The sequence below is a fragment of the Phascolarctos cinereus genome, unplaced genomic scaffold, assembly GCF_003287225.1.
Source record: "Phascolarctos cinereus isolate Bilbo 61053 unplaced genomic scaffold, phaCin_HiC Scaffold_3;HRSCAF=262, whole genome shotgun sequence".
Taxonomy (NCBI): Eukaryota; Metazoa; Chordata; class Mammalia; order Diprotodontia; family Phascolarctidae; genus Phascolarctos; species Phascolarctos cinereus.
Genome location: NW_027555736.1, coordinates 36968797 through 36996751, shown reverse-complemented (window position 1 = coordinate 36996751; position 27955 = coordinate 36968797). Strand labels below are relative to the sequence as shown.

At 47.3% G+C, this 27955-nt stretch overlaps 1 protein-coding gene across 4 annotated transcripts in view; it reads left to right on the top strand.

Annotated features, from left to right (window-relative positions):
• LDB3 (LIM domain binding 3) overlaps positions 1–27955 on the top strand; it is a 115814-nt gene that overhangs the window by 56485 nt on the left and 31374 nt on the right. The window contains exons 7-10 of one of the 4 annotated variants that reach the window (XM_020994601.2): positions 7321–7490; positions 9023–9059; positions 23873–23908; positions 25733–25900. In XM_020994601.2, the coding sequence (XP_020850260.1) occupies positions 7321–7490; positions 9023–9059; positions 23873–23908; positions 25733–25900 (411 nt within the window). Of the gene's footprint in view, positions 1–7320; positions 7491–9022; positions 9060–13294; positions 14284–23872; positions 23909–25732; positions 25901–27955 lie in introns of those variants that run through there. The other 3 variants (XM_020994602.2, XM_020994605.2, XM_020994604.2) reach the window with 3 other exon arrangements.

Here is a 27955-nt window from a genome sequence, read left to right as displayed (position 1 = left end):
TCACCAATGTGATCTACCTTCTGACAGATGGTCCCTTCAATTACCTCTCTGTCCAGAAAGGGCAAACCAGCACTGTTAGGTCAGGGTGAGCTTGTGTCCCTCCTAGGTGGCAATTAGAACAAGAATGTTTGCAATTCTTAGAGTCACCCGGTAATATATGTTCTTGGCCTCAGGCCCTCTCTTCCTTGTCTTCCATTCAAGAGTTCTATCTGAAAGCCCTGCTTTAGTGTCCAAGGGCTTTGGTAGACTGTGGGCTCAGAATTTTTTAGTCTCCTCACATGACTTCCTGGCTTTGCCCTCCTCTCATTGGGCCCCAGGACCATCCAGAACAAATCTGTCCTTTCTCCGGATGTCTCAGTAGCAAGTGTCAGCAGACAGGAGAAAAAAGAGAAGGGGGGGGGAGTTAACCGGAAGTCTTCTTGGAAATCTCTTGGGGTCACTGGGCTGTCTTATCATTCATGACTTTTCATAGTCCTTGGTTTTTCCTAGGTAGGTTGTTTAAAAATTCCAGGGAATACTGTCTTAGAAAGCAAAGGAGAAACCATTTGGTTTCCTTCTAACAGGGAAAGGGGATATATTTGGGGTACTCCAAAGTAGCTCACAGCTTGATTAGTGTCAATCCCAAACTCCTAAGAGGCAAGACCAGCTTGCTAGGATGCTGATTCCAAATATTCTCTTGAAACTCTGAATGCTTTCTTAGAGAAGGACAAATCCCAATAGGTTTTTAATTTGGAGGAGGAGGTGGGAATGGAGGGAGCTAGACCATCTCATAGACCTTGTGGAGAACTCTCCTTTCTCTGTGGGACTTGGGCAAGGCCTAAGCCACAGTTTTCTCCTTCTTTTCCTTTCTCTTATTTACTCTGATTTTTTTATACACTTGAGATGGAAAGTAACCTGTGGGAACAGTGCACTGAGCTATGAGCTTTTGTGTGGGGGCTTCCCCAATGTGGTCAGTGTGGATTACTCTCCAGTGGTGGTGGCCACTACGTGGGACTGCTATGCCCATGTACCCGTGTTGCGCTGGGAAACAATGGATGCCCGAGCCCTCAGTTTCCCCAATAGCGCCTTTGACGTGGTGCTAGAAAAGGGTACCCTGGATGCTGTGCTGGCTGGGGAATGAGACCCCTGGACGGTGTCCCCTGAGGGTATTCAGACTGTGGATGAAGTTCTCAGTGAGGTGAGATTAGGTAGAGGTAGTGAGTGCTGGTCTAACAGGGATTGGGGTAGAGTGGGAAGGGGAATAGGATAAGGCTGGGAAGGGGAAAAGGGCACTGGCTAAGGAACCAGCGTGCCTGGATTCTGGTTTCACCCTCCTGTTGAACAGCTGTGAAACCTTAAGACAGTCTCTTCCCTTTTCTGGGTCTCAGTGTCCTCATCTGTAAAATGGGGAAGTAGGACGTGATGACCTTGGAGGTCCCTCAGCATCCCAAGGCAGGGAAAAAAAAGAGGATTAGAGAGAGGTTGGAGCCCAACAGGTCGGTTCTGTAAAAGTCAGACTTATGGGGGCCTCAGTGGTCCTGATAGCCAGAACAGTTTGGGGCTGGTGAGTGGCTAACTTGGGAGCCAGGCCTGTCACCGTCATTCCTCCCACCCAACTTCTCTGCCCTCAGAGAAACTCTTCGGTGAGAGACTGGGGTGATGGGAAATTGTGCAGGGCAGTTGGGAGGGAAGAGGTCTCTACCTCATTGGGTTAAGATCAAGAGTAGGAAGGCAGCTCAGAAAACAGAGGACAGAGCAGGTGCTTTCTGCTGTGAGAGGATTCCTTCTTTGGGCAGGACTGATCACCCAAGTGGCTGTCTGTCTTGAAGAACAGACTCAATAGCAGTAGGCTGGTGGTGCAACAATTAATGGTGCAACAACAGAACAGGATAACACCAAAAACCTCTCTTACTGCCTAGCCCCGTTTTCAAGGGACCCGAGAACGGACTCTCGACATTCTTGGGTCAGTTTTCCATTCAACAATCCAAAAGTTGATTGGTGTGTAAATTTTCAAAATTGGACAATTACCCATTTGGAGCAGGAGAGTTATGTCTCTATCCTATACTGGAAAGTAGCATACCCTACTATCCCTACAAATCAAGAGAGAGAATTTTTAAATGTTGTTTCCATATTTTTGAACTCAAAAACCATGTGGGCTAGGGGACAGTAGAGTGGGCCAAAAAACAAAACCATTCCCTCACCTCTCTTCCCTGTCCCCTCCCCCCCATTATCCAGGATACTTTATGTGTCACTAACAGGGAAAGGGGATACATTTGGGGCACCCTAAAGTAGCTCACAGCTTGATTAGTGTCAATCCCAAACTCCTAAGAGGCAAGACCACCTTGCTAGGATACTGATTCCAAATATCCACTTGAAACTCTGAATGCTTTCTTAGAGAAGGGGTAGTGTGTGTGTGTGTGTGTGTGTGTGTGTGTGTGTGTGTGTGTGTGTGTGTGTGTAGAAGTTGGCCTGGACATATCTGAGGGAGGGGGAGCAAAAGAAATATCCGATAGCTTTGCAAGGGTCCAACTTCCATAGCATAAAGCTGAAGCCTGACTGAGGGATTTAGAGTCATTGATTTAGAATTGGAAGGGTCCTCAGGGGTCATCCGATCCAAACCACCAGCATGGGAAACTGAGGCAAAGAGAGATTAAATAGCTTGTCCAAGGTGACACAGATGGCAAGGGCCAGGGTCGGGGCCAGGACTGAAATGTTGGTTTGTAACTCGGGTCTTTCCCATTTTACATTGTACCTCAGAACACAAGACTTGCCCTTTGAACTCCTCTATTGACACATTTCTATTAAACTGTGAATGGGTGCTAACAACTCCCTTCCCTTCAGCAAGCCCTTTTCCCCTTTCTCAGCCTTAGGAGACTCCAAACAAAGATGGTGGAAGTCTTGGTCAAGTCAAGTCAACAAGCATTTATTAAGTGCCTTCTATGTACCAGGCATCATGCTTAGTGCTGATATGAAAAGCTTCCCTTTGGGGGGTTGTTCATGTGGGAAGAGAACAATGCCTCATGCCTCCCATTCAACATAATCCTTCTAGAGCTAATATTCCACTCCCAATGAGAACAGGCATTCATAGGAAGCTTTACAAGTTTACAAAGTGATTTCCATCTATTTCCTTATTGGACCCTCTCAATCTTATGAGGTGGGTACTGCCCCATTTTATAGATGAGGAACCTGAAGCTGAGAGGTAAAGCAATATAATGACAGCAACTTGTAGAACACCATAAGGTTTGTAAAGCATTTCCCTTACAACCCTTGAGGGATTCCTGCAAGGTAGGTGCTACAAGTATTGTTATTCTCATTTTACAAATGAGGAAATAAAGCCCTAACAAAAGCAAAATGATGTAACAAAAACTCGCTTTTCTATGATGCTTTGAGGTTTGCAATGCATTTTTCACAAGCAGTAGTCCTAACAAGTAGATACTTCAGATATTATTATCCCCATTTTACATATCTGAAACTGAGGTTTTGAGAGGTTATCATTTTCCTAGGTAACACAGCCAGTAAGTATCTTAGGAAGGATTTGAACCTAGGTCTCCTGTACTTTCTATAACACCATACTACCTTTCGTGAAAAATATTAAAACATAAAACATGTGGCTAGTGAGTATCAGAACCCAGGATTTGAACCCAGATCCCGTGACACCTAAGCCATGATGCTGCCTCCAGCGTACCGAGCCTACCACGCTTATTTCCAATAGTCGGTGTTGATTAACTTGGTTTTTTTCCTCATTGATGTTTCTTTTCTTTTTTTTTCTCTCCTTTCTTTATTCAATTCTTCCTCTCGTAACTCATTTCTGATACTAACCTTGCCCTGTTGTGTGCTCTACACCCCCTCTGTTTATTGATGGAAACCATTCACTCAATGCTGGGTTTTCATCTCCCACCTGGCAGAGAATCACCACTTGTGTAAGTAGATGCATCTTTCTCGCTCCCCAAGTCTGTCCATTTGTCTGCCTGCCTGCCTGCCTGCCTGCTCCTTTGTGGTGATTGGGTAACTGTGTGGGGATTTGGTCTGGGGTGTTCCATGACAAGTACAGAGACAAGGTCTTGTGCACCAGCTCTGTCCTCAAGGTAGTTGTCACCCGCCGCCTGCTCCCTGACATTTCCTCAGGGAAATGGGAATGGTCACCTTCATCTTGAAGCCAGGCAGACTTTAGCTTGCTGGTCATACTGACATATTGTGTGAATTTCTGCCTCCATAGACTCTATAGAGTTGAAGGTCACGGTCTCCGTTCCCTCCAGGGGTCGTCCCTAAATGGGGTTGAATCATTGCCAGGTTTGTGTGAGGGGGTCAGAGCCTTATCCTATGAGGGGGCATTGTATCACATCCTGATACAATGGAGTGTGTTGTCTTCTCTGAGTCTGTTGCTGTTTCTGGATGAAACGAGGTATCCTTAGAAGGCCTTGCCTATTTGAGGCTAAGCTATCATCTTTCCCTGTGGGAAAGGGCTCTGAAGGAGCTAGAATGGTGAGGTCAGCAGAAGGGAAACTCAATAGACTGCCATCTGTAAGATCCTAGTAAGATCTTAGTAAGCAGAGACCTGGAAGAGACCTTATTTTCATTTTACAGAGAGACATTCAGTTTCCCAAGGTCACATATGCTTCAATTTAACACACCTATTGGTGTGGTAGCTTACAGTCTAATAAGGGGATACAATAAATACACACATAGCCAAAATCCACCTTGATTCATGGTAAGTGTATTGGAAGTATCTAATGGGGCAAGGAGTCCTTTACCAGCTGGGATCAGAGTGAGAGGCTCAGGGCAGATTCCCTGGAGAAGGTGATAGTTGAGCCACTTCAAATAATGGGTAGGAAATCAGCCAGGAGAATAGGGAGGGAAGGAAAGATTCAAAGATGAATCCCCTGGCTACTGCTTAGCATTAAAAAAACATGTATTACGAAGACCCTCATGTTCCCTTGTGATCAGAATGGATATTCTTGTTCTGTGGCTTGGAAACCATTTATTGAGAAGTGTCTGGAAGCCTAGTGAGAGGCCTCTGAGAACTGAGGGTTGAGTTGCATTGAGTTTCATTGAACTGAATTGGGCCCTGCCTTCATTGAACCAAAGGCAGGCATGGGGTGCTGCATGGAGTTCAGTGGTTGAGTCAGTGTCCCATTTATTTAGCCTTTAAGCAAAAAGCTTGATTGGAAGAGCCTAACAGGTAAAAACTAAGCCATGAAAGATGAGAAGAAAAACTAAGAGACCAGAGAGGTGAGGGCCAGGATGGACCATTCTAAGTGATTTTGAAAAAGCACTGAAAGACACAACTCTCTAATTATGAGTCTAGAGATAAGGTTTCCTAGCCCTGATAGGAACAGTTCCACCCCTGCCCTGCTGTGTGGTATCTGAGTTCAGTCTGGACTATCTGCCATCAATATAGACTAAGGTGAGTCAAGATCTTTCCTCATGTCACACAGAATCTGCTTTTTCTTCCTCTTTGTTTGGCTTCCACTTGGCCCCAAACATAACAATGATCATTCTGTGCCAGCCAGACTCAGAGCCAGCAGGAACATGAGGTATGTTCAGATGCCAGCAGAAAACCCAGCAGAAAATCCAGAGCAAGGCAGTTGTATCCCATTTTGGGGCTGAGCTTTCCTTTCCCAGCTGGATATTGGAGCTACTGCCCTTCAGTGCATACGACTAGGCCCAGCTCCTGGAGACCCATCTCAAAAGCCAAGTCTCATGGGAAACTCTGATGATGCGGAAGGCACCCTGTAAAGCCTGGCTACTTCCTGCCCCTCTATCAGAGTGAAGAAACCTGCTCATACTTTGACCGTTCCCACTAGGAGTCCAAGAGACTTCCAGATGTGTGCTGCCCATGCTGGCTCTTTGTTTAAGTAGAAACTGACAGTGTTGTGGATTCAAAGGACTCTACTCTTTTTCCAATGTGGTGGACATCCACTCTCTGGCCTAGCCCCCTCAGTGGCCATTGGTGCCATATTTCTTCCACACTCAGCCAAGTAGGACCATAGACACCCAGGGGATGACGGGTAGCCAAATCGAGACTCTTTGACTTGAATACAGATTGGCAATATCAGTAGTTCACTGAACAAGGGTAATCTTCCAAGCTTCTAGCCCTACTCAGCTCATGACACTTGGGGAATTTCCAAAACACCTTAAGCCCAAGAAGTCAGCAGACTGGTCAGGCCCCAACTCAGCCCAAAGGATATGCCACCAAGCCTTTCTATGATCCCATCCCTCCAATGAGCCATGGAGTACCACTGTCCAAGAGAGACAGTATAGAGAACTCTGACAATCATAGGCTCATAGATCAAGAGAAGAAAGGAAATTCAGAAACAATTTTGTCTAATCCCCTCATTTTCCAGTTAGGGAAACAGAGGATAAAGGAGGTTAAGCAATTTGCCCACTGTCACACAGGTAGTAAATGTCAGAGACAGAATTTGAACCCATGTCCCTCAATTCTGGAGCTGGTATTTTCATTGTATTGCTTTCTCAGCTTTTGCATTAGAAGCTTATCTCAAAGGGTAGATTTCTGCGCTCCCAGCAATTAGAAAGTGGAGAAACCAATTCATCAACATGATTCTCGCTCTAACCACACTCTATATTTTTCTAGCCTAAATCGCAGAGTGCAGGGTCACTTGTGTCAGGCAGGGCCACTTAAGTCACCATCAGACCTTTTTAGGCAAGACTTTAAAAACATGCCATGCCCTTAAAAGGGAGGTCTCCTTGCCACTGATGGGCAATCACCTCCTTTGATCAGTGTTTCATGCTTCTGGCTAAAGGGGGAAGGGAGGAGATAGCTTTAGTCTGGCTGTCTGGGTGTTCCACAGGGTGGCTTGTTCTGGTGAAGTGAGAGTCAGCATCAAGGCTTCCAAGGAGATTTCAGAGGGAGGGAGGGCCAGCTTCCTTCTTCTCCCCGTGGCCTTGTTTCCAGGACTGAACTGAGCAATACCCCATAACACCCCTTCTCTCCACTGCACCCAGTGACTGTTTAGCTTTCCAGGCTGCTCTGATCAGCTCCCAATAACTACATGGTGTTGGGTCTCGCATGGACTGAGCTCCCACAATGGGGAGTAGGAAAAAAAATTCTAAAAGGTGAGCAGGACTGAGCACCAATGACCCAGGCAGAGCCCTCCAGAATGCTGTCCTCTCCCTACGTGTCAATCACTTTGTAAAACTTCTTCACAAAATAATCCATTTTTCCACCGTTTGCATCTGGGGGGTTGGAATTCTTTCTTCCTTTTCTTAAAAAAAAGAAAGTGAAAGGGGTGAGCCAGGGTCATGTGTTGGACACAGCTCCAGCTCCTCCCGCCCACCCTCCTGGCTGGAGCCCTTTGCCAACACCCTCTTTCTGCATTGCAGTAGCATCCCCGTTAAAGATCTTGCAGTAGACAGTGCTTCCCCCGTGTATCAGGCTGTGATTAAAAATCAGAACAAGCCTGAAGACGAAGTGGACGAGTGGACCCGCCGCTCCTCCAACCTGCAATCACGCTCCTTCCGAATCCTGGCGCAGATGACTGGCACGGAATTCAGTAAGTAGCTCGCATGTGAAACGGAGAACCAGAAGGGGTCTTTCAGCCAGGCCAGTTCCTTCATTTTGTAGAAAAAGTAACTGAGGTCCAGAGAGGCTTGCTGATTTGCTGTGGATCACACAGGGAATAAGTAACAAAGGTGATATTTGAACCCAGATACTCAGATTCGAAGTCCATCACTCTTTCCACTACACAAAAATCAGGTGGGTACTTGGAGTTTGGCACTGAAAGTCATTGTTCCCATGCTGAGTCGCTAGCCAACAATTCTCCCTTCTCAGAATGCAGTCTTGCAAATACTGACTGGCCCAGGCCCACTGCTCCTACTTTGTTGTCCTCCTAGAGGGCAATTAGGGAGATTAGATGAAGAAAGCAGGCAGCCTGCTGGGCTCTTCACCCGGCCTCACCGGCGAGACAAAGCATGAAGGGACTTGTTCCCAGGCTGAGATGCTTCTAAGGAAAATCCCCCCTTAGTCATGGATTTGGATTCCCTTCATTTGACACAGCCAGATCAAGCTTGCACTTGTCATTCCTTCTCTTGGCCATGATTATGATGTCCAAAGCCTTGATCAACTGTACTGACACCAGGGCAGACTGTTGCTGCCTCCTAGCTAGATGCTGGAAGCCCTGGACCTATGCCGAACTCCACCACTGGGGACTCTTGCTAGCATTCTTTAATCAGTCATTTTTCTCCCCCAGCTGGTACACTGGGTTTTTGACACCCTCAATGCTCAGTTCTAACCCATTTTACCCATAGAGAGTGTTCTAGAATACAATGAGATAATGGTAAACTATCCTAGAGCAAATGTGATTTGTAAACCACTTAGCACAGTGCCAGGCATAGAGTAGGCACTTAATAAATAAATGCTTATTCCCTTCCCTGTCCCCCAATGGCAGAGCTAAAAGGGACCTTAGAGGTCACCTAATCCAGCCCCTTCATTTTATATAGACACAGGGGATAGAGCTCTGGACTTGGAGTCAGGAAGACCTGAGTCCAAATCCTACTTCTAACATTTATTAGGTATGTGATCCCAGACAAATGACTTAGCCTCAGTTTCCTCTTCTATAAAATCAGGATAATAATGGTACCTACCTTACAGGCTATTATAAGGATCAAATAAGGTAATAACTATAAAGCACATTACAAACCTTCAAAGGCTATCTAAATGCTAGCCATTATTACTAGAGGAAACTGAGTCCTAGATTGGGAGATTTACTGGCACAGAGTCACACAGCTAGATAGCAGCAAAGCAGGGATGACCACCTAGGCCTTGTGAGTCCACTGCACCACGGTGGTTGGGCCCACACTCACCTGTGGTTGGCTGGTTGGAGGTGATCAGAAAAGCCACAAGGTCACTTTCACCAAGTTCCCCACCATCCTGTGGGCCTGGTGGTGTCTGCCCAGGTCAGAAAGAGCCCAAGGCAGGCTGTGTAGGATTCATCTGGGTTCGGAGATTAGGATTCTTAACTTTCCAAATTTGTGCCAATTTTGTTCCCAGTGGATGCCTTTCTAATGGTGATTTTCCCTCTCATAGTGCAAGACCCTGATGAAGAGGCCCTAAGGAGATCAAGGTAGGCACCTGGAAGCAGGCTCTGTGATCTTCTCATTCCTGATACCTCCTAATGCTCAACCATTGCAGCTCCTTTAAAACCAGCTCACTTGGAAGAGACCTTTCTAACTCATTTACCTCCAAACTAAAAACCTGAAATATTCTTTCCCTCATTCCCTCATTCCCACCCTCCCACACCAATTGTGATGTTGTCTAGTGACAGTTGATCTAGTGATCCTGAAAAAGATGCCCCCATACCTTGTCTGGGGAGAGGGAAGGGGAATCCCACCCAACAGGACCAGTGGAAGCTAGAGGGAAGGCCCCTGGGCCTTGGGCAAGGATGTCAGTCATGGGATGCTCGAGGGGTGAGCTGTGGGTTAGGGAAAGAGACCTGCTTCAGGAAAATCTATTTTACACATCAGAATGACCTCACCAAGCTCATGGGTTTGTGCAGGAAGATGGAGACAAGAATATGTCTGTTTCCTACCAATGGATGGGTGAGACCTTGAAGGTTTGGGTAGCCAAACCTTTCTATCTCTCCCATCTTCCCCTCCAACCCCATACACACACACACACACACACACACACACACACACACACACACACACACAGAGTCTTTCAGATCCCAGGGCTATTCCATCCACTTTCTCTACCACGGTGACCATACCCAGCAGAGCCTTGACAATATTTCTAGTAGCAGAAATGAGAGCAAACAATTCTAAACCTGGTGGATTTCAGCAAAAGTGGTGCCTGATCTGAGATTATAATTCTACTTCTCCCTCGAGGCCTCTGAGAGCTATCAGCTCCATTGGTACATATTAAGGCAGTCACTTTCTCCTAAGAGAGAGCCCTGCAGGTAGCCAACTGCCTAAACAGGGTGGTCTTCGAGACTCTGGGCATAATTTGTAGAAGGATGTCTTCCCCAAGCCCAGGGTTGGCTCCTGCGTTATTGGGAGCTCGGCATTCATAACTAGCCCCACACTAGAACAGCTCGGAAAAGGGGGCATTTCAGTCACTGCCCCAAGTCACCTTGCTGTCCCCCAGGGAACCTGGGCCCAGCTATGATGATGAATGTCAGGATGGAAGTCAGGCGAATCCCACACCCCTGCACATCTCTCCCCTACTTCTAGCAGAAACTAGTTCTTTGAGGCTCCAAAAAGAGAGACTTGAGGTTTAGAGATTTAGAGCTGGGAGGGATCTTGGAAAGGCATCTGCTCTAGCTGCTTCATTTTACAAGTTGGGAAACTGAGACCCACAAAGATGATATGACTTGCCTGACTAAAGGTGGGATTGTTTTGGCAAATCATTTCTTCTCTTGGGTTCTTAGTTTTGCCTTCTGTAAAATGGGAGGATAGGATTAGCTGTCCACTGAGGCTCTTCCCAGTCCAGGATCTAGGATCCCATGTTCTCCTGTGCTGGGCTTTGAAAAGCTGACTTACACTGTCAAGTCACTTACGGTCGATTTCTTTTGAACCTGGATTTTCACAATCCTGAGGCCCTCCTTACTTTAGGATAGAACCTTTGTTGCTGAGAGGGGTTCTCTCCCTGAATACTGCCAAACCCTTCCAGTACCCACTCTGCCAGTCAGCCAAAGAACCCCAGTAATGATGGTGCCTATATCTGAGAGGCAGCTCATGTCCCCCATGAGTAGAAAAAGAGCTGGGCTTTCCATCAGCACCCAGGACCTGGCCGGCTGGTCAGCTGGGGACACCAGACTGTCCTCTAGGCCAGTGGTGTCAAACCTAAAGAGAAACAAAAGTCACTACACCATGTATAAGGATCCCTGCAGGTCAAATGCTGACTTAGAAAACCATACCTGTTTACGTATTTCTTTTTTTATTAATATATCAACACATTATAATCAGATAGGAACTACGTTTTAATCTGGTTTGGGCCACACTCAGAAGGGTTGTGGGCCGCATGCGGTCTGTATGTATGACAACTGTGCTCTGCTCTATCCCCTTTATTCTGTATATGCTTCTAGAACATGGGAGAGATCTGGTCTCTCCTTGTACCCTGAAAAGTTATCTGCATTCTCCCAAAATTCCCCTGTTGGCTGGTTATGGAGGCAGGAGACATCTAGGTCAGGCTATATCACTTCCATAGGGCTCCCTGAAGTTCCCAAGGCTTCATTCATTATCTGAGACCATTCCAATGATGGAAAGAATACTCTGTCTGAGTCTGGAGACCTGGTTTGAGTCTTGCCTCTGCTACTTACCACCTTTGGGTTCAGGTGCTCTGTGGGCCTCAGTTTCCTCAATTGTAAAATGACGAGAAGGCCTCTTCCTATTCTAGATCTATTCTCCTCTGACCTGGATTTGAATCCTGGTTCTGCTACTTGACACCAGTGTGACCTTGGGCCTCACTTCCAAAATTAGGCTGCCCTTGAAGGCACCTCAAAGCATTAAATTATCCTAACTAGGTGAGCTTTAAGGTACCTTATTGAACTAAATTCTGTGGTACCCCAAGAAGAAACATGTTTTTTGTTTTTGTTTTTTTTTTGCTGGGCCACACTGTACTAGGCCTTTTATCCCCATGACATGTTTGAAAAAGCAACCTAGACTATTGTCTGATCCCCTTTCATACACCTGTTGATATTCCTGCTGCCAATTGGAGAGGGACCAAGGGATGACCCTGCTGATGGTCAATATGTCTAGCTCCTTGGTACTCCTTAAGGGGGCTACACAAAACCGTTAAAAGGAAGTCTCATTCTGCTTCCATCCTTACTGCTGTCTTTTTCTGTTGCAAAGCCAGTGAGTTGTAAGGGAAAGGGTATTGGCCTAAGGTAAATGGGGTTTGAATCTTGGCCCCACACTAGCTAGCTATGTGGCATGGGGCCAGTCATTTCCCTTCCCTGGACCTTCTCATCTGTAAAATGAGGAGGCTGGTAGAAATGCTCTTCATGGTCCGTACCAGATCCAAAATTCCAGGTGGGTCATCCTGCTGTCTTCTCCCCCCTCCCTCCCTCCCTCCTCCTTTCTCTCTTTCTATTCTCACATATCTTAAACTTCTGGTCCTATGAGTTGAGTCCTACTTAACTCTTTCCTAACCTTTAGCATGTACCTTCCCCTGGTGCTGAGTGAGATCTGGAGGGGGCAGCAGACCTGGCTAGCTGGCCTGGGCTGTGCTGGGCACCCCAGGTGTGTTGGGGCTGGGGTGGTGGAACAGTAGTTGCCCAGTGATATTCTTTGTCTCTCAGAGGAGAGAGGGTCAGGATGTCCTCCAGCAGCAGCAGAGGTCAGCTTCAGGGACTTGAGGAAGCTACCTGATCAGAACCTTCTGCTAGGACATTTCCCAGGGCAGGGAACTTTTTACCTGGCTATTTCATCAGGGAAGAGAAACAGAAGTGGTATCTTTAGACTTATTGCTGGGTCCACATTTTTGGTGGCCCTGAGAACCTTGAGATCTGTCCAAACCTGTCAGGGCAAGACTGAAAACTCAGAAGTCCTGCCTTACCCAAATTGTCCTCTAGAGGACTTGAGAAACTAGGCTAGGAGAAGACTACAGATGACTACAAGATTCCCAGACCCCTCCAAACAGTGAGGTAAATGAGCTTGGATGACACATATCTTGCTCTCCCTCCCATCTTCTGCCCACTTCCATTCTCCTTCATCCCCATTCCCCACCACCAAGATCCTAGAGCCAATCATGGCACTCAGATTTACCATGACCTGAGATGACCACATGAGTCCCAATCCAGAGGAGACTTCAGTGAATGGCTTTCCAAGGTCTCCAAGGCAGGGTCAGATGTTCCAGGCAACCTCCTGAGGGAACGGGGGAGAGGGAGGTTGTGGTCCTAAGATACGACTTGCCCAGCATTCATCCCAATGTATTAGCCACCTCATTGGCTCCTAGTTACATAGCAGTCTCTCTTTGCCTAGACAAGAAACTCAGGGCCTTTCAGGACCTCAAAACTGGGAATCCATGTGGCTTTTGAAACGAATCTAAAATAAATTGCCCTCACTCTAGTTGTATGGCAGGGGAGTGGTGGACATACATGTTCCCTAACCCCTCTCTTTCTCCCTCCTCTCTCTCTCTCTCTCTCTCTCTCTCTCTCTCTCTCTCTCTCTCTCTCTCTCTCTCTCTGTCTCTCTCTCTCTCTCTCTCTCTCTCTCTCTCTCTCTCTCTCTCTCTCTCTGTCTCTTTCTCTCTCTCTCCCCCCTCTCCATTTCTCTATTTCTTTCTGTCTTTTTCTCTCTCTCCTTCCTCTCACCTTCCTTCTCCCTCTTTCTTTCTCTCTCTTTCTCTATGCCACAGGGAAAGGTTTGAAACGGAACGTAACAGCCCACGTTTTGCCAAATTACGCAACTGGCATCATGGCCTCTCAGCCCAAATACTTAATGTGAAAAGCTAAAAACATAAACCAATAAAAAAACCACAAAAAAAAAACCCTACTTGGAATCACCCTTCCCTCCCTGTTCCCCATAAAAAGGCATATGTAATATTCAAGAAGACCCACTGAGATGCTAATGACTTAACTGCTGTACTCGGCAGTCAATGTTGGAGATATCATATTCTTATTAAGGAGCAAAATTCTAGAGTCCTCCTCCCTGAAAATATACTGCCTACCTTATCTCCTCTTCAGTATAAGCAACTTTACTTCCCTTTTCCTGCCCCCTTGCAAATACTTCTGCTTGGACACAGAGTTGGTGTTTATTTTATCTTCACTTAAATGTAGCCTTAGCCTTCAGATGGGTGGAAAACTTAGATTTGCTATTTTAATGCACCAGGCGGGGGGGAATGAACAAAAACACAGTTTGTGCTCAGGTTTTCTTATAAAACATTGGCTTGTGAGAAAAGCCAGCTCCCCTAGATTCAGCTCAGCCCAGTGGGCTTAGCAGCTGTGCGTGTTGAGTGTTTCCCTCAGAACCAATGCTTTGGCTCAGGATCCGGGTTCTGAGCCCCTTGACAACCCCCAGTGAGCCCAAGGAGCTAACACTGGATCCCAAAAGCTCAGGGAAGCAGAGAAAGTTGGGATGAGATGATGCTTTCATTAGTGGAAGTTGAATAATCAAGAGGTTAGCCCATACAGAGATCGCTAGTCCTGGGGGTTCCCATGCTGTGTTGTAAGTCTCAAACATCTGTGTGGTTAAATCTCAGACATGGGTGTTTCAAGCCTCCAACAAATGTGCTCCTTTCTTTGTAACATGCTTGCTTGGCCAGCTCCACATTTCTCCCCTTTCTGTACATAGCAGCATGCTTCTTCTGAAATAAAAATAATTTTAAATAAATCAAACCATGCCCCAGTCATGCTGTGCCTGTGTTCTACAAGGGATGAAATATTGAGGCTTGGAAGAGGGAGAAAGTTCTGGCTGGACCTATCCATTTATAGGGGGCTGGGCTCATAGGCTCTAGCCTGCTCAAATCAGTCTAGTCTAATTCAGTCGACTCATAGGTTTGCCTTGGGTTTGGTATCAGCCACAAGCAGGATTAGTGCCCAGGAGAAAGAGAATTTCCCCTCTCTGCACTTTGACACTATTCCCCATAGTAACACTTCAACTGTTACTCTAGAGAGATCATTCACCAGTCAAGCAACATCTAGAGATATGACTAGGGGCTAAGGCCACCATTGAAAAGAGACAATAGAAAAGACTCTTCTTCCCACCTGCCATGTTCCTATTGGGGATATGCCTCTGGGAAAGAAGCCCATCACTCTAGCCCAATTTCTGAGCCTTAGCAACCTTCAGTGACTTCTGAATGGAAAAGGGCCATGAAGGAGTGAGACAGTGCAGTCAGATGCTACCCTCCCTCCCCTGCCTCTCATGAAGTCCTTCTCACCATGGTTTGTAGAGCAACGATCATACCAGGTGTCCAAGGGCCATGCAAGTCAATAGAGGGGATGTGGATAAAGTGGGGGAAGTTCCCTTCATTTGTGATGGGGAGGAAATGGAATCTCCAGGCTCGCCAGAGACTCTCCAGTACCCTGAGACTCAGGGATTGCTGTCCATTTCCTTGGCACTGCTCTAGCCCCTCCTGGTGCTTCCAGACAGCCTGATGCTTTGGGTGATAGGTAGGGTGACTTTCCTAAGCCAGTTGTGTGATGAGTGGAAGACAAGGTTTGGTGGATGGATTTGTAGGCCTAGTGGAATGATCAGCTAGCTCAGCCAACCTGAGGAACACTTAGGCTAGATAGCAGGAGCCAAATTCCAACCCCACCCCCCCCAGTTGAGGAACCTTCACCCAGGGATATGATTTCTAGTGAATGAAGAAGGTCATGGTTATTGTGATAAGTGTGGCTTCCTTCTCTTCTCCTCTACCCTTGACACCCCCTTATTGGCCCATCCAACCTTGCCCTTGCCAATCTTGCCAACTCCACTGACATTTCTTTGGCACTAGGTTAGCTCATCTTATACCTCAGACAGAGACTAGACCAGTGAATTGTAGGCCACACCCATCAGTGAATTCTTTCTCCTTCTTCTCTATCTCTCAAACTCTCCAGCCTATCTCCTAAGGTCCAACCCTAGGAAGAAGGAATAGGAAAGTAAGAGAAAAGGAAATAGGTATGCCAGAGGAAGGAGCTGAACCAGTGCAAGGATTCACAGTGCATAGACCAGTCAGATCCAACAATTTAATTCAATTCAGTGAATATTTATTAAGCTCTTTCTACGTGCCAGACATTGTGCTAATACATCCTTGCTGATTGATGGATAGGTGCTAAGGATATAGACAAAAAAGAAAAGAGTTCCTATCCTCCAGAAACTTCCATTCTACTAGGCAGAAATGACATGTGCATGGCTAAGTGTAGCCTGTGGAAGGAAGGCAGCCTTTGAGGTTGGGGGTAGCAAGAAGATAGGTTAATATAAAGGAGGAGCAGAAATCCCTATCCTTCATCATGGGGACCCCCCCCCCATCCAATGACTACCCCACAGAAATCCCTCTGTCCTTTAGCTGTGGGTTGTGCAGTGAGCTCTCGATGTGGTTTCTGTCTTACAATCAAGAGAAAGGAAGACGTGGTCTCTACATTCAAGGAGCCCATAGTCTCTCTAGAAAGACAAGACACACATGCATGAACAATCTTAATCAACCAAAAAAAGCAGACTATAATACAGAACTAGAGTATGCAGTTCAGACTCAAGTATAGAGGTAATTCAGAGGAGAAGAATTCAGCAATTTGTAATGGAATAGTAAGGAAAGACTTTGTCTATGAGGCAGAATGTTAGCAAGACTCTGAAGGCTGGGTAGAGATCAGGCTACAGTCACAGTTAGGGCTGTCCTCCCCTCCCTCCACACAAAATTCCAGCCCTGGATCTCCCCTCACCCCAGTCTTAATTAAGCATTTAATGAAGATGCAACCCAGGCAGCAGCAGTCGGAAAAGCCAAGCCAAGCAGCCAGGCCTCCCTTGCAGGTAAATCGACTTGTCTGGCTGTGGCACAGGGAAGTGCTCCCCTTCTTTGCCATGGTGTGAACCCCTAACATCTCTCCCCTCCCCGGCTCGCCCCTCTTCTGACAAGCCATTCATTTCTATTCTCCCTCTGACAAAACATCCCTGCTCCCCCCAAGTACTGACAGCATGTAGCAGACGCAGCGAGATGTTAATGCTTGTGTGTGGAGCTGTTGGGGCTGGAGGGATTGGGGTGGGTGCTCACAGGGGCCCCAGCCATCCCTCTCCTCCCTCCCCCCTACTCAAACCTTGACCAGATCTCAGATCCTTGGAGACCCAGGGTTGTTGCCCTTTCCCAGAGAAAGAGTTGTTCTTTCTTGATGGTGGGAACACTTCAGATAGGGACAGGAAGGAGTCCTACTACACTATAGAAATGCCATGAGCAAGGGATGGAGAGAGTCTTCCTACTGGTAGAAACCCGCATGGAGCCCTTGGCGGTGGGAAGTATTCCTTACTATTGGACCCTAGATGGGTCCATGCAGTAGGACCCAAGACGGATCCCAGATGGGATCTTGGGAGATGGGGGGGGGTGTTCCTACTGGCAGGTGTTCCAACACCTGAACTTTCTCCAAAGAAAAATTGACCATCTGCATTTGACCATACTAAATAACAGAACTTCTAAAGAGCTAATGTGGTTCCATAGTGAATTCTGAGCCTGGCTTTTATACTGTGGATGCCTGGAAGGGACTCTGGTCTGAGGTCAGACCTGAGAGGGGCCCAGAGCAAGCAGTCTCCTTGCTTTGTCCTGTGTCAATAATGGAAGTTCAATAACTCAGGTTTCTCTTGGCTGTAGGTAGCTGGAGGGAGATGGGTTTGAGCAGGGATAGAAGTAGAACTTGGGGCTTAAAGAGTATAAGACAGGAAACCTCATCCCAAGTTTCATCTGAAATCAGATCCGAGAGAGATTGATGGAAGAACCAACTTTGCTGGAAAGGTGTCAATTTCATCAAGTTAGGAAATGACTCTCAAGCCCCCTGCAATGGTTGTTGACTTGGGGATGAGTTTTTGGAGGATTCTGGCAAAAGGAAACTCTGTGAACCTTTAGCACCCTAAGCAGTAGTGAGCTCCTCATCCCTGGAAGTCTTCAGGCAGAGAATGGATGCTCCCTGGCCAAGGATATTGTTAAGGGGAATCTTGCTCAGGTATGAGGTTGGAATAGATGGTTTTGTGGGTCTTTCATACTGAAAAGGGCCATCGGGTCCTGGGGGCTGTCCAAATAGGACAATCATAAGAGTAGTTCCTTAGGGGTTCACCCCTCTCTCTTTCTCTGTCTTCCCATAGAGTGTGTAGGAGTTGGTGTCCACCTCTGCTAGTTAGCACATCTTAAATTGCCCTACCAAGGAACTTTGGGGTTAACTTGCCTGAATATCAGTGGTGGGTAAGTCACATGGGGCACACACCTAGGTGAACAGCCGGCAACTTCTCTGTCTCGCCCTCTTTTATTTTTTATGTACTCAGGGAGTCAGCCTATAGCTGAAGTCCGATGTAAAGGACCCAGATGTTGGAACCAGGAAGGAGGGGAATGGGAAAAGGGTTGAGTTAATGACATTTCAGAAGAATGTTGCCAGAAGTAAAAATGGCAATTGTGTAGGAGACCGAATCTTCCTTAGGGCTCAGGCTCTGGTAGGAGCTGAGGACACAGACTTTTTGGAAGAGGGTGGGGATGGGACTTAGTCCCTGGTTCCAGGCTGCCTGAGCTCGCTTTGTCAACTGCTACCCCTCCTAAAGTTTCACTTTTATGGACATGGGCAATGAGTTCCTCCCAGTGCTTGGGGCAATTCCTAATTCCTCCTGCTGCTTCCTGCTAACCGCTCAGAGCTATGCCGAGCCTTCTCTCTCCCATCCTTTCTCCCCACCCTGTAACCCGACTCTGGCATGGCTGGCTAGCAAGGTCCCTGGAGGGGGGGTGCTGGCAGCTAGGAGAAGGAGAGCTGGTTCTTGCTGGTTGATGCTTGGCAGGCAGCCTAGAGCTCAGGGTAAGAGAGGTGGTGCCCAGCATGGATGGATGGGCTCAGCTAACCCTGCACAATGGAAGAGCCTACCTAGTACCCTCAGGCAAAGAGTGAGTTTGTGCACCCACTTGCATGAATACATGACGTGTGTGTGTGTGTGTGTGTGCGTGAGAGAGAGAGAAAGAGAGAGAGAGAGAGAGAGAGAGAGAGAGAGAGAGAGAGAGAGAGAGAGAGAGAGAGAGAGAGAACAATCCTAGACTTATATTCAGGTACCTCTGAGGTCCCTTCTGATTAATTTCTGTGATTCTGTGATGGTATATGGAATAATGTGCATTGGGTTAGTTTTAGTTAATGTAGCCACTCTTGCCTTACCTCCCATGACTCCCCCTATCCCGTACCCCATCTCTTTCCTTTCTAGGACCTATTAAGCATAATCTCCAGCTGTTTAGAGAGTGATCCAAGGATAGGATTGGTCAGAGTGGTCCCTAAAATATGATGAGGCCAAGGGGTTGTTGCCCTGCCATTGTGCCATGGAGGTCAAAAAAGGAAGTTCCATGTAGTGATGATCAGGCTGGACAGTGGAAAGATTCCAAAATGGAAGCCAGGAAGGTTAGATTCTAGTTCCAATTCTATCACTAGCTTGAGCAAGTCACTTCTCTTTGCTGGACCTCAGTTTCCCCATATATTAAATAAAGTAGATAACTTCTAAGGTCCCTTCCAGCTCTGATATTCTATGATTCACTTGCATGATGCCATGGAAAAGACATGGGCTTTGGAGTCAAAGGATCTGGGCTCAAATTCCACATCAGTTATTTCCTGTGTAACCTTGAGCAAGTCACTCAAAGCCCTCTGTGCCTTACCTTCCTCATTTCTCAAATGAGAAGTTGAACTCTGTGACTTTTAAAGTCTTTTCCAGTTCTAGATCTATAATCCCATGATTCTATGCTCCTTCTTGGCAAGGAAAGGGAGCCTATGTTAGCTGCTAATGCTTGACAGAAGGAAATGATATCCAACCATGGTGAATATTTAGCAAAAGAGGTTAGAAAGGCCAAGAGACCTAGACACAGGCTCAGTGAGGGGACTGAGGGTCTCCATATATTCTTCCCTGGCAGGGATCACACTGGTCTTTACAGTATATTTTTACTTCTCACAACATTTCCATTTGAGCCCAGGACTTTGTCTCTCCCGGGGGCCTATAAAGTTATCAGATGTCATCACTGCCCTTTCAAAACCTCGAGCCTGTCCTCGGCTCACTCTTACTCCAGGGAAACCACAGATTTCTTTGGCTCTCTACTCCACCCTCTTCCCAAGGAGCTGCCATGCTATTTGGGAATGAAAGAGTGACAATGATGAGCAGAGTTCACCTTGCTCAGGGTCACACAACTAGAAAAAGTCTGAGGTAGGATTTGAACTTGGTTCTTCCTGACTCCAGGAGCAGCATACTCTATGCATTAGTCTAACCTATATTGTCTTTGGCAGGGAAACTACAAACCATTGCCTATGGCACTTCCACATGTGTCCATCAGTGGTTACTCAAAGACTCTGTGTGTGGTGTTTGTGTGTGTGTGTGTGTGTGTGTGTGTGTGTGTGTGTGTGTGTATACCATACTGCTCTCTAATCTCATCCTTGCAAAAGCTGACTAGCTTTGAGTTGCCTTTTTTTTTTTTGGCTTTTTCCGAGGACCACCCCTGAGTCCAAGTGAGTGTTTTCAGGACCTGAGCAGTCTCCTAAAACACTCTTGGGACTTTGGTTGTTCTGGAGTGAATTGAGCTTTGGAAGGAAGTTTTGGTGAGGATTCGAAAGGCTTGCAAAGCTCTGAGACATCTGAAGGGAAAGGAGGCTGGAGGCTGGCTGCCCTGGGGCTCAATCCCTGCCCTAATATTTCACCTGCAATCTTCACCAGGCTATGGTTCCATGGGCTTGCTATCACAAGGTTCCTTCCTAAGCCAGGCCAAGTGAGAGTGAACAGTAGGCAAGAGCTTTGATCAGATCTTGTGGTCAGTCAGCCTGAGGGCCCAGTGATGGGCACCATGGATGGAGCACAGTGGAGAAGAAGGCCAACTCTTAAAGAGGACCCCTGGCAAGCTCCACATCTACTGCCAAGCTCTGACTGTTCATTTTCTCTCTGAGAAGATGTAAGGAAGGAGAGGGGAAAGGAAATGAGAATGCTTCATTCCACTCCCAAAGCCTGTTTCTGTAGCCAGATGTTGGATCCAGGAGCCCTTCAAGGCCCTCATTGTATCGGGGACCTGGCCGGGTCTCCAGAAGGATAACACTCTGCCATTAGTGCAGACAGAGCTGGGAAGGACATAGACTCCCTAGAAGTGCATCCTGTGTGGAACCTCAGGGACAACAGTACTGTGAGAGCAGAGCAAGAAGGAATTTCTGGTCAGGGCTCAGAGCAGCCCCAAGAGGTCAGGGACCTAAACATTGGTGGGGCTCAGACGCTCCCTATGGCTCCTCTTTTGCAGTCTCCTTTGGCTCTCCCAACATCTCTTCTTATCTGGGAACCTGGAAAGCTCTTACCTGCTTTTCAAGCTGTTTCTCATTTTCCTTATTCTGTCTGGATGGATTTCTTCTCCCTCTCTCCCTTTACTCCTCCCTCCCCCTACTCCTTTCCTTTTCATCCTTCCTGGTTCTAAGGGCTCATTTGTCATATTCCAGTCCCAGATATTGCTCTCACTCTCTCTCTCTGTGTCTCTCTTTCTGTCTCTGTCTGTCTCTGTCTCCGTCTGTCTGTCTGTCTCTTTCACTCTGTCTCTGTCTCTGTCTCTCTCCCTTTCTCTCCCTCTCTTTCTCTCTCCTCTTCCCTCTCTTTGTCTCTCCCCCTTTGTTTCTCTTTCTCTCTCTCCCCCTCCTCTCTCTCCTCTCTCCTGTCCCTTCTTTCTTTACTCTTCTCTTCTTTTCTCCCTTCTCTCTCTCTCTCTCTCTCTTTCTCCCCTTTTGTCTCTATTTCTCTCTCCCCCTTATCTCTTTCTCCCTCCCTTCTCTCTCTACTCTTCTCTTCTTTTTCTCCCTCTCTCCCTCCCTCCCTCTTCTGTCTATTTGTCTCTGTCTCTGGCTATCTCTGTCTTTCACTCTGTCTCTCTATCTCTCTCCCTTTCTCTCTGTCTCTTTGTTTCTCCTTCTCTCCCTCCCCTTCTCTCTCTTTCTCCTCTCCTGTCCCTTCTTTCTCTATTCTTCTTTTCTCCCTCCTCTCTCTCTCTCTCTCTCTCTCTCTCTCTCTCTCTCTCTCTCTCTCTCTCTCTCTCTCTCTCTCTTTCTCTCTCCCTCTTGGTCTTCCTTTCTCTCCCCCCTTTTCTTTCTCTCTCCCTCCCTCCTCTGTCTCTCTCTGTCTCTGTCTCTGTCTCTCTCTCTGTCTGTCTCTCTCTCTGTCTGTCTCTCTCTCTCTCTCTCTCTCTCTCTCTCTCTCTCTTTCTTACATAATCTTCCCTCAACCTTCCCTGAAGTCAGTGACCTTCATAAATCTCCAGGCACTTGATACCCAAGCAGGCACACCTCCTGCACTCTTTTGGCCTCCTGCTACTGCCCACCCAGCCTCCCTCCCCTGCTTGCCATTCTGCCTCGATTTGAGATTGTGAGCATATGTTGGCCACCCTGAAAACAAACAGTGCTTCTGACTCCTCGTGTTTTTCATGATGTGTGTTTCTATTTCTTTGATGCCCTTCTGGTCGTGCATGGAATGGTGTAGTGGAATGGGCACTGAATCTGGAGTCAGAGGACCTGGGTTCAAATCCCAGCCTTGTAACTTACTTCCTGTGTGACTCTGGGCAAGTCACTTAATGTCTCACCTAATGTCTCTGGGCCTCAGTTTCCTCATCTGTAAAATGAGGGGGTTGGACCCAATGGCCTCTGAGGTCTCTTCCAGCTCTAAATCTGTCGTCGTGATTCTAGGTATGTTATGCTGTTTTTGTTTTCCTCACCTTCCTTCTCCCTTTAACACACAACGTTGAATACTCTGTCCTTCTTGTCTCTTTGACTGTGTGTTGGTCTCCAGGTGGAGAAAACATATTCAGCTCTCACTCTCTTTCTGGTAACCCCTATTTAAAAGCTTCCAGTCTGGACACAGAATTTTAAAATCCTAGTTAAGTATGAGAAGGAAAGACCTCCCCCTCCTCCCCCCAACCACAATTGTATCACCACGGACCCTAACATCAACATTCTACCATCAATTAGATTACTATCAAATTAGGTTGATGAGTATTTAGCTGCACCGTCACCACTGACAGAGAGGCAGCTTGACATAGTGATCAGAGAGCTGGCCTTGAAATCAGGAAGAACGGGGTTCAAGTTTAGCCTCCAGCATGTCCTGGTTGTGTGACCTTGGGCCACTCAACCTTTCAGTGCTCTCTGAGCTAAGACTATAAGTTACAGAGAAGGTGCCAACCTGCATTGGTGGAGGGAGTTTCCTCGCCTGGGAATTCCCTATACCATTGAAACCGCCAGTCTAGTCCCTCCCTATCTCAATCTCTATCCCCATCACCACCATCCCCATCGCTCACAGCTACATAATCATCATCGCCATTGTTGCCAACAAAAAGCCCCAGCCACCAATGCTGCCACGACAAAAGATTGGTCATAGCGGGAGACCTGACGCCTGTCTGAGGGTCTCTCTTCTATCCCATCCTGTTGGAGGTATGTGGCCCTTCTTAATACCATCATGCCCCCCACTCGGTGTCTTGAGCAGGGAGTAAGAATGATTCCTTCTGGCCAGTCAGAAAGCTAGCCACCTATCTCTGGAGCTCTCAGCTGGCTTGACGTTGCTTCCCTCCCCCCACACGCACACACACACAAAAGCAGCTACCATTTTCAGGCCCTGGATGTGGTTGCCTCTCTGAGGGCTCTTTGCAGTATAGTCAGAAAATTCAGCCAGACCTATGGGGTTGGGGGAAACAGAACCCTTCTCTTCAGCCCCAGGCCACAGGTGGGGAATTTCTCCAATTCTCTCTGCCACTCCACCCCCGACAAAGAGCTTGCTGTGGCAGTGCTGATGGCCTACTTTTATTTATTTTTTTTTTTAGGCAACTGGGGTTAAGTGACTTGCCCAGGGTCACACAGCTAGTAAGTGTCAAGTGTTTGGTCTGAGGCCAGATTTGAACTCAGGTCTTCCTGACTCCAGGGCTGGTGCTCTATCCACTGTGCCACCTAGCTGCCCCCCCGATGGCCTACTTTTGATGATGCTTTGGGATCAAAGTAGAAAGCCCAGTTCCTTCTGGGCTTTGCCCAGAGGAGTCCTGAGCTCCTACTTCTGTCCATAGTCCTGATACCATCATCAGAATTTCACTGGAAGTTCTATCTATTGCCTATCGCCTTAGAATACGGTTTTCCACACCTTCTGACCACAAAATGAGGCCTCCATCCCGAGGCAGCAATGCCTTGGGCAGCCAGGCACTCAGCCTGATTGTTACCTTCTTTCCTGATTTCTTCTTTTCCTTTTTTCCTTCCTCACCAAACCCTATGTTTTCCCCGGCTTTTTCACATTGTTTCCCCTCCTTTCACAGTGGCAAGGACAGTTCGAAGGAGTCAGCAGGAAGAAGGTAACGTTTTCTGTGTTCTATGTTCACCTTCCCTCAGTCCAGGGCTCCCTCTCCCTCTCCTTCCCTCCCTCCTTTCCTCCGAAGGAGTTCATCTCTCCCCAAGTACTGACCTGCCTGTTTGGACATCCATGTCACTTGGGAAGCTGTGCCTTTAGCAAAAGGGTTTGCTTTGCAAGGTCCAGGCAGTTTGACTTGGCAGATAGAAGTGGCAAATCTCTTCTGGAACTCTAACGATTGAGGTGGTCCATTTACATTAGGGACTGGAACGGGACTGAGTGGAGACTCCTTCAAACAAACCTTTTTGGAGCTGGTCTTCTTCCCCCCCCTTCCAAAAAAAAAACAGCAATACTTTATGGATTTATGTCTGTTCTGTTATCTTATGTGATCCTCACATGAGCTTCCAGAGGCAGGCAGTGAGGGCATTATCATCTGCATTTTGAAGAGAAGGAAACTGAGGCACAAAAGTGGTAAATAACTGCCCAGGGTTTGGTGCAGTGTTGTGCATAGAAAATAAATGGTTCTTAAACTGAGTGGCCCATGGAAATGTTTCTTTGTATGCACACAGTACCTAGCACATTATAAGCGATTAATAAATGCGTATTGGCTGATCATCAGATAGTAGGGCTGAATTCGAACTCAGGTCCTCTGACCCCATATCCAGTGCTCCTTTCACTATGTTACAGCTGTCTCCATGGTCAGGCCATGCTTTAAGAAAGGACAAGTGAATAATCATTGTTAGAGGTCAGAAGCCCTGAGGGTGAGTTAGGACTTTCAGCCTTCACCAGCTCCTGGCTGCCGCAGACTTAGGTCATTCTGAGAAACTCCCTGGGACTTAATTTCATTCCTTGTAAAAGGGGAAGGGGACGGAATGGGAAGCATCTGAGTGGGGTGCAGGTGAGTGGACGCTGGCTAAAGACTCTGACAATGCAGAATTGCAAGGGTCATTTTCCTAGACCGACAGTCTTTGGGATGTTCTGTAGCATCCCGTGACCCCCTTTTTGGTGGCAGGGGCATCCACAGAGCTCACAATGGCCTTAATAAAAAGAATAATGTTGCTTTCTCCTGTGGCATCATTTCTGGATGCTTTCCCCTTGTCTCTGCCTTTCTTCTGCATTCTCTCACCCGTTCCTGTTTGCCAGGCTTCTCTCTCACACCTTCTACCTCCTCCCCTCCCCCCACCATCATCCCCATGGGATGGACAGGGAGGGATCCAGGGAGCTCAAGGATGGGATTTGTCCAAGTCAATGCACTGAGTCGGCAACAAAGCCAGTTCAGACTCCCTGGGCTACTGTTCTCTCCACCCCCACCCCCAACTATTCCTTACTAAACAGAACTCAACAAGACCCCAGGAAATATTTCATAAGATATTTAGGAGAGAGATATTGAGGACCTTTGGTGGACAAGCCAGGCTTTTCTTGGCTGGGAATATTTTTGCTGTTCAGAGGCACTGGGTTAGATAGCTTCTCGAGGGTGCCTTGACCAGGAATGGATTTCTCTGGTTCCCAAAGTGGGATGGCCACCCATGAGCCAACCAGGCCTGTCCCCAGGTGGCCAGGCCGAGGAGAAGAGTGTCCAAGGACCTGAGTTCTGTCATTCCTCCCCCACCAGCAGAACAACAGGACAGGAGTGCACCCCACCCCAACCTCACAGATCCCATCATCCTTGGGGATTCCCTTAGCCTCCTCTGCTCCCTTCCAGTGGTTTCTTTCCTACTGAAAAACCAGTGTCCTTTGTCCTTCCCAGCCACCCAATCTGCCTCTCTCCTGATGGCTCTTTGACCCTTGTCTCAACCTATTTCTTCTGTTTGGTCCCAACCCTAACTAGTACCCCCATCGAGCATGCTCCGGTGTCTACCAGCCACGCCTCTGCTCCGCCGCCAGCTTCTGCCCATCTGCCTGCTACTGCTGCTGCCAGCCCAGCTCGCCCAGCATCACCCCCAGCTACCTCCACCACCTCTGTCTCTGCTGACAGCCTCTCGCCTGCTTTCCAAAGGTAATGGGGCCTTGGCTCTGCTTCCCAAGGCTCGGTCCCCGGTCACGGATGGGGTTTCACCAAGGAAGATTCCCCAACGGGAAGAGCGGAAAGGGAAAGGTCAGCCCTAGAAAACCAGCCACCTGGCAGAAGAGCAAGGCCTCATTGTAAGGCACCCTGTTCTGTACCTCCAGGTGCTCACTACCCACGGTCCAGGTGGGTCACAGCACAGGCACCGAAGGAGAAGAAATGATTTTTGTCTCTGGAGTTCTTTATAATTTATAAAACATTTTCCTCACAGCAGCCCTGTGAGTCAAGAATTTTGCCTCAAAGACTTTCCTGCCTTCTCCAATCTAGCTGTGTGACCTGGGCAAGTCACAACCTATTTGCCTCAGTTTCCTCAACAGTAAAATGAGGATAATTATAGTATTTACTTCCCAGGATTGTTGTGAGATTCAGATAAGATAATATTTGCAAAGTGTTGTCTAAACCTTAAGGTGTTGTATAAATGTTAGTCATGGTGATGGTGAGTATTGTAATTATCATGATTCCCGTTTTACAGATGAGGAAACCAAGGCTCTGAAAGGCTCAGGAACATATAGCTACCAGGTATCTGAAGCAAGGTTCAAACTTGGGTCTCCTGACTCCACATCCAGGGCTTTATCCATGACATTACAGTGCCTCAGAAAGCAGTCCTCAATCAATCCTATACCAACTTACCACTTTTATTACTATGTGCCCAGATTTGTTTTGTTTTGTTTTGTTTTTTTGGCGAGGCAGTGGGGTTAAGTGACTTGCCCAGGGTCACACAGCTAGTAAGTGTTATGTGTCTGAGGCCAGATTTGAACTCAGGTCCTCTTGACTCCAAGGCCAGAGCTTTATCCATATGTGCCCAGATTTGTCCAAGCCTATCCCTGTCATCCAAAATCTGGTCCATCCAGAGACACAAGACTCATCCCTATGGAAAGTTAGCTGACAAAGCAGCACTGTCTGTCTCTAAGATGGTGTAGAGTACCTGCCCTGTAACGTTGGATTTTGGAGTCAGAGAGGCCTAGGTACAATCACTCACTAGCTGTGTGTGTCTCTAAAAAAGTCACCTACCTCTCTGAGGACTCAGCTTCTCATCTGTAAAATAGGGACTGGGTTAGGAACTAAACCTGTGGCTTCATTATTTAGGAACTCTCAGGTAGGGAGCTTCCTCTGCCAGTGAAGGTTGGTACCTTCCCTACAATTTCTGGTCTTATAGGAGTTTTTAATCCGGGGCGGGGAGGCCTGTGAATTTCTTCAGTTTGAAAATATTTTAATAAATATAAAAAGCCATATGTTGATATTTCAGCTTCATATTTCAATATAATTTCTTTCCTTTGTAATCTTATGAATTTTATTTTGTACATTTAATAACGTTATTCTAAGAAGGGGTCTCTAGGCCTCACCACACTGCCCAAGATATCCCGGACTCACAAAAGCTTTACACACCCCTGCTTTAGAGAGTTGCATACGCTGAGCATCCAGGTGGAGTGTCTTGCTGGGACAAGTCAGAGGTTTGACTGGAACTCGGGCCTTCCTAACTTTAAGGCTAGCTCTCAGTCCACTCTGTGATCTTGTCTTTCTGTTGGCAATAAGTAAGAATAATGGTGTTTATGTGAGCTCTTTTATGAGCCTGACAGGAAAAAGCCCTTTGTAAGTTCAAAAGAATTATAGAAATATCCAGTTTGTTGCTGTTGTTGCTATGAGGTGTCTGGCGAGGGATAGACCAGTGTGGGCTTCCCTTGAGCCAGAAGGGCTTCCTGGAAGAACAGGAGGAGCTAGGTCTTGAAGGATGGAGATAATTTGGTGATGTTGAAAATAGGACTGTCAGCTCCAATTTCCTCAACCTCATCCCTGACCTCTGCCTCCCATCCTTCCTCCAAGGAGGTGCCAAAGGTCAGGGTGGAGAAGGAGAAGCAAAGGGGGGCAGTAGGGTACAGTGGTAGAGTGTTGGATTTGGAGATAGTGGATCTGGATTCAAATCTTGACTGCTACTTACTGCTCATGCAGCTTTGGGCCTCACAGAGCCTCACTGGACCTTGATTTCCT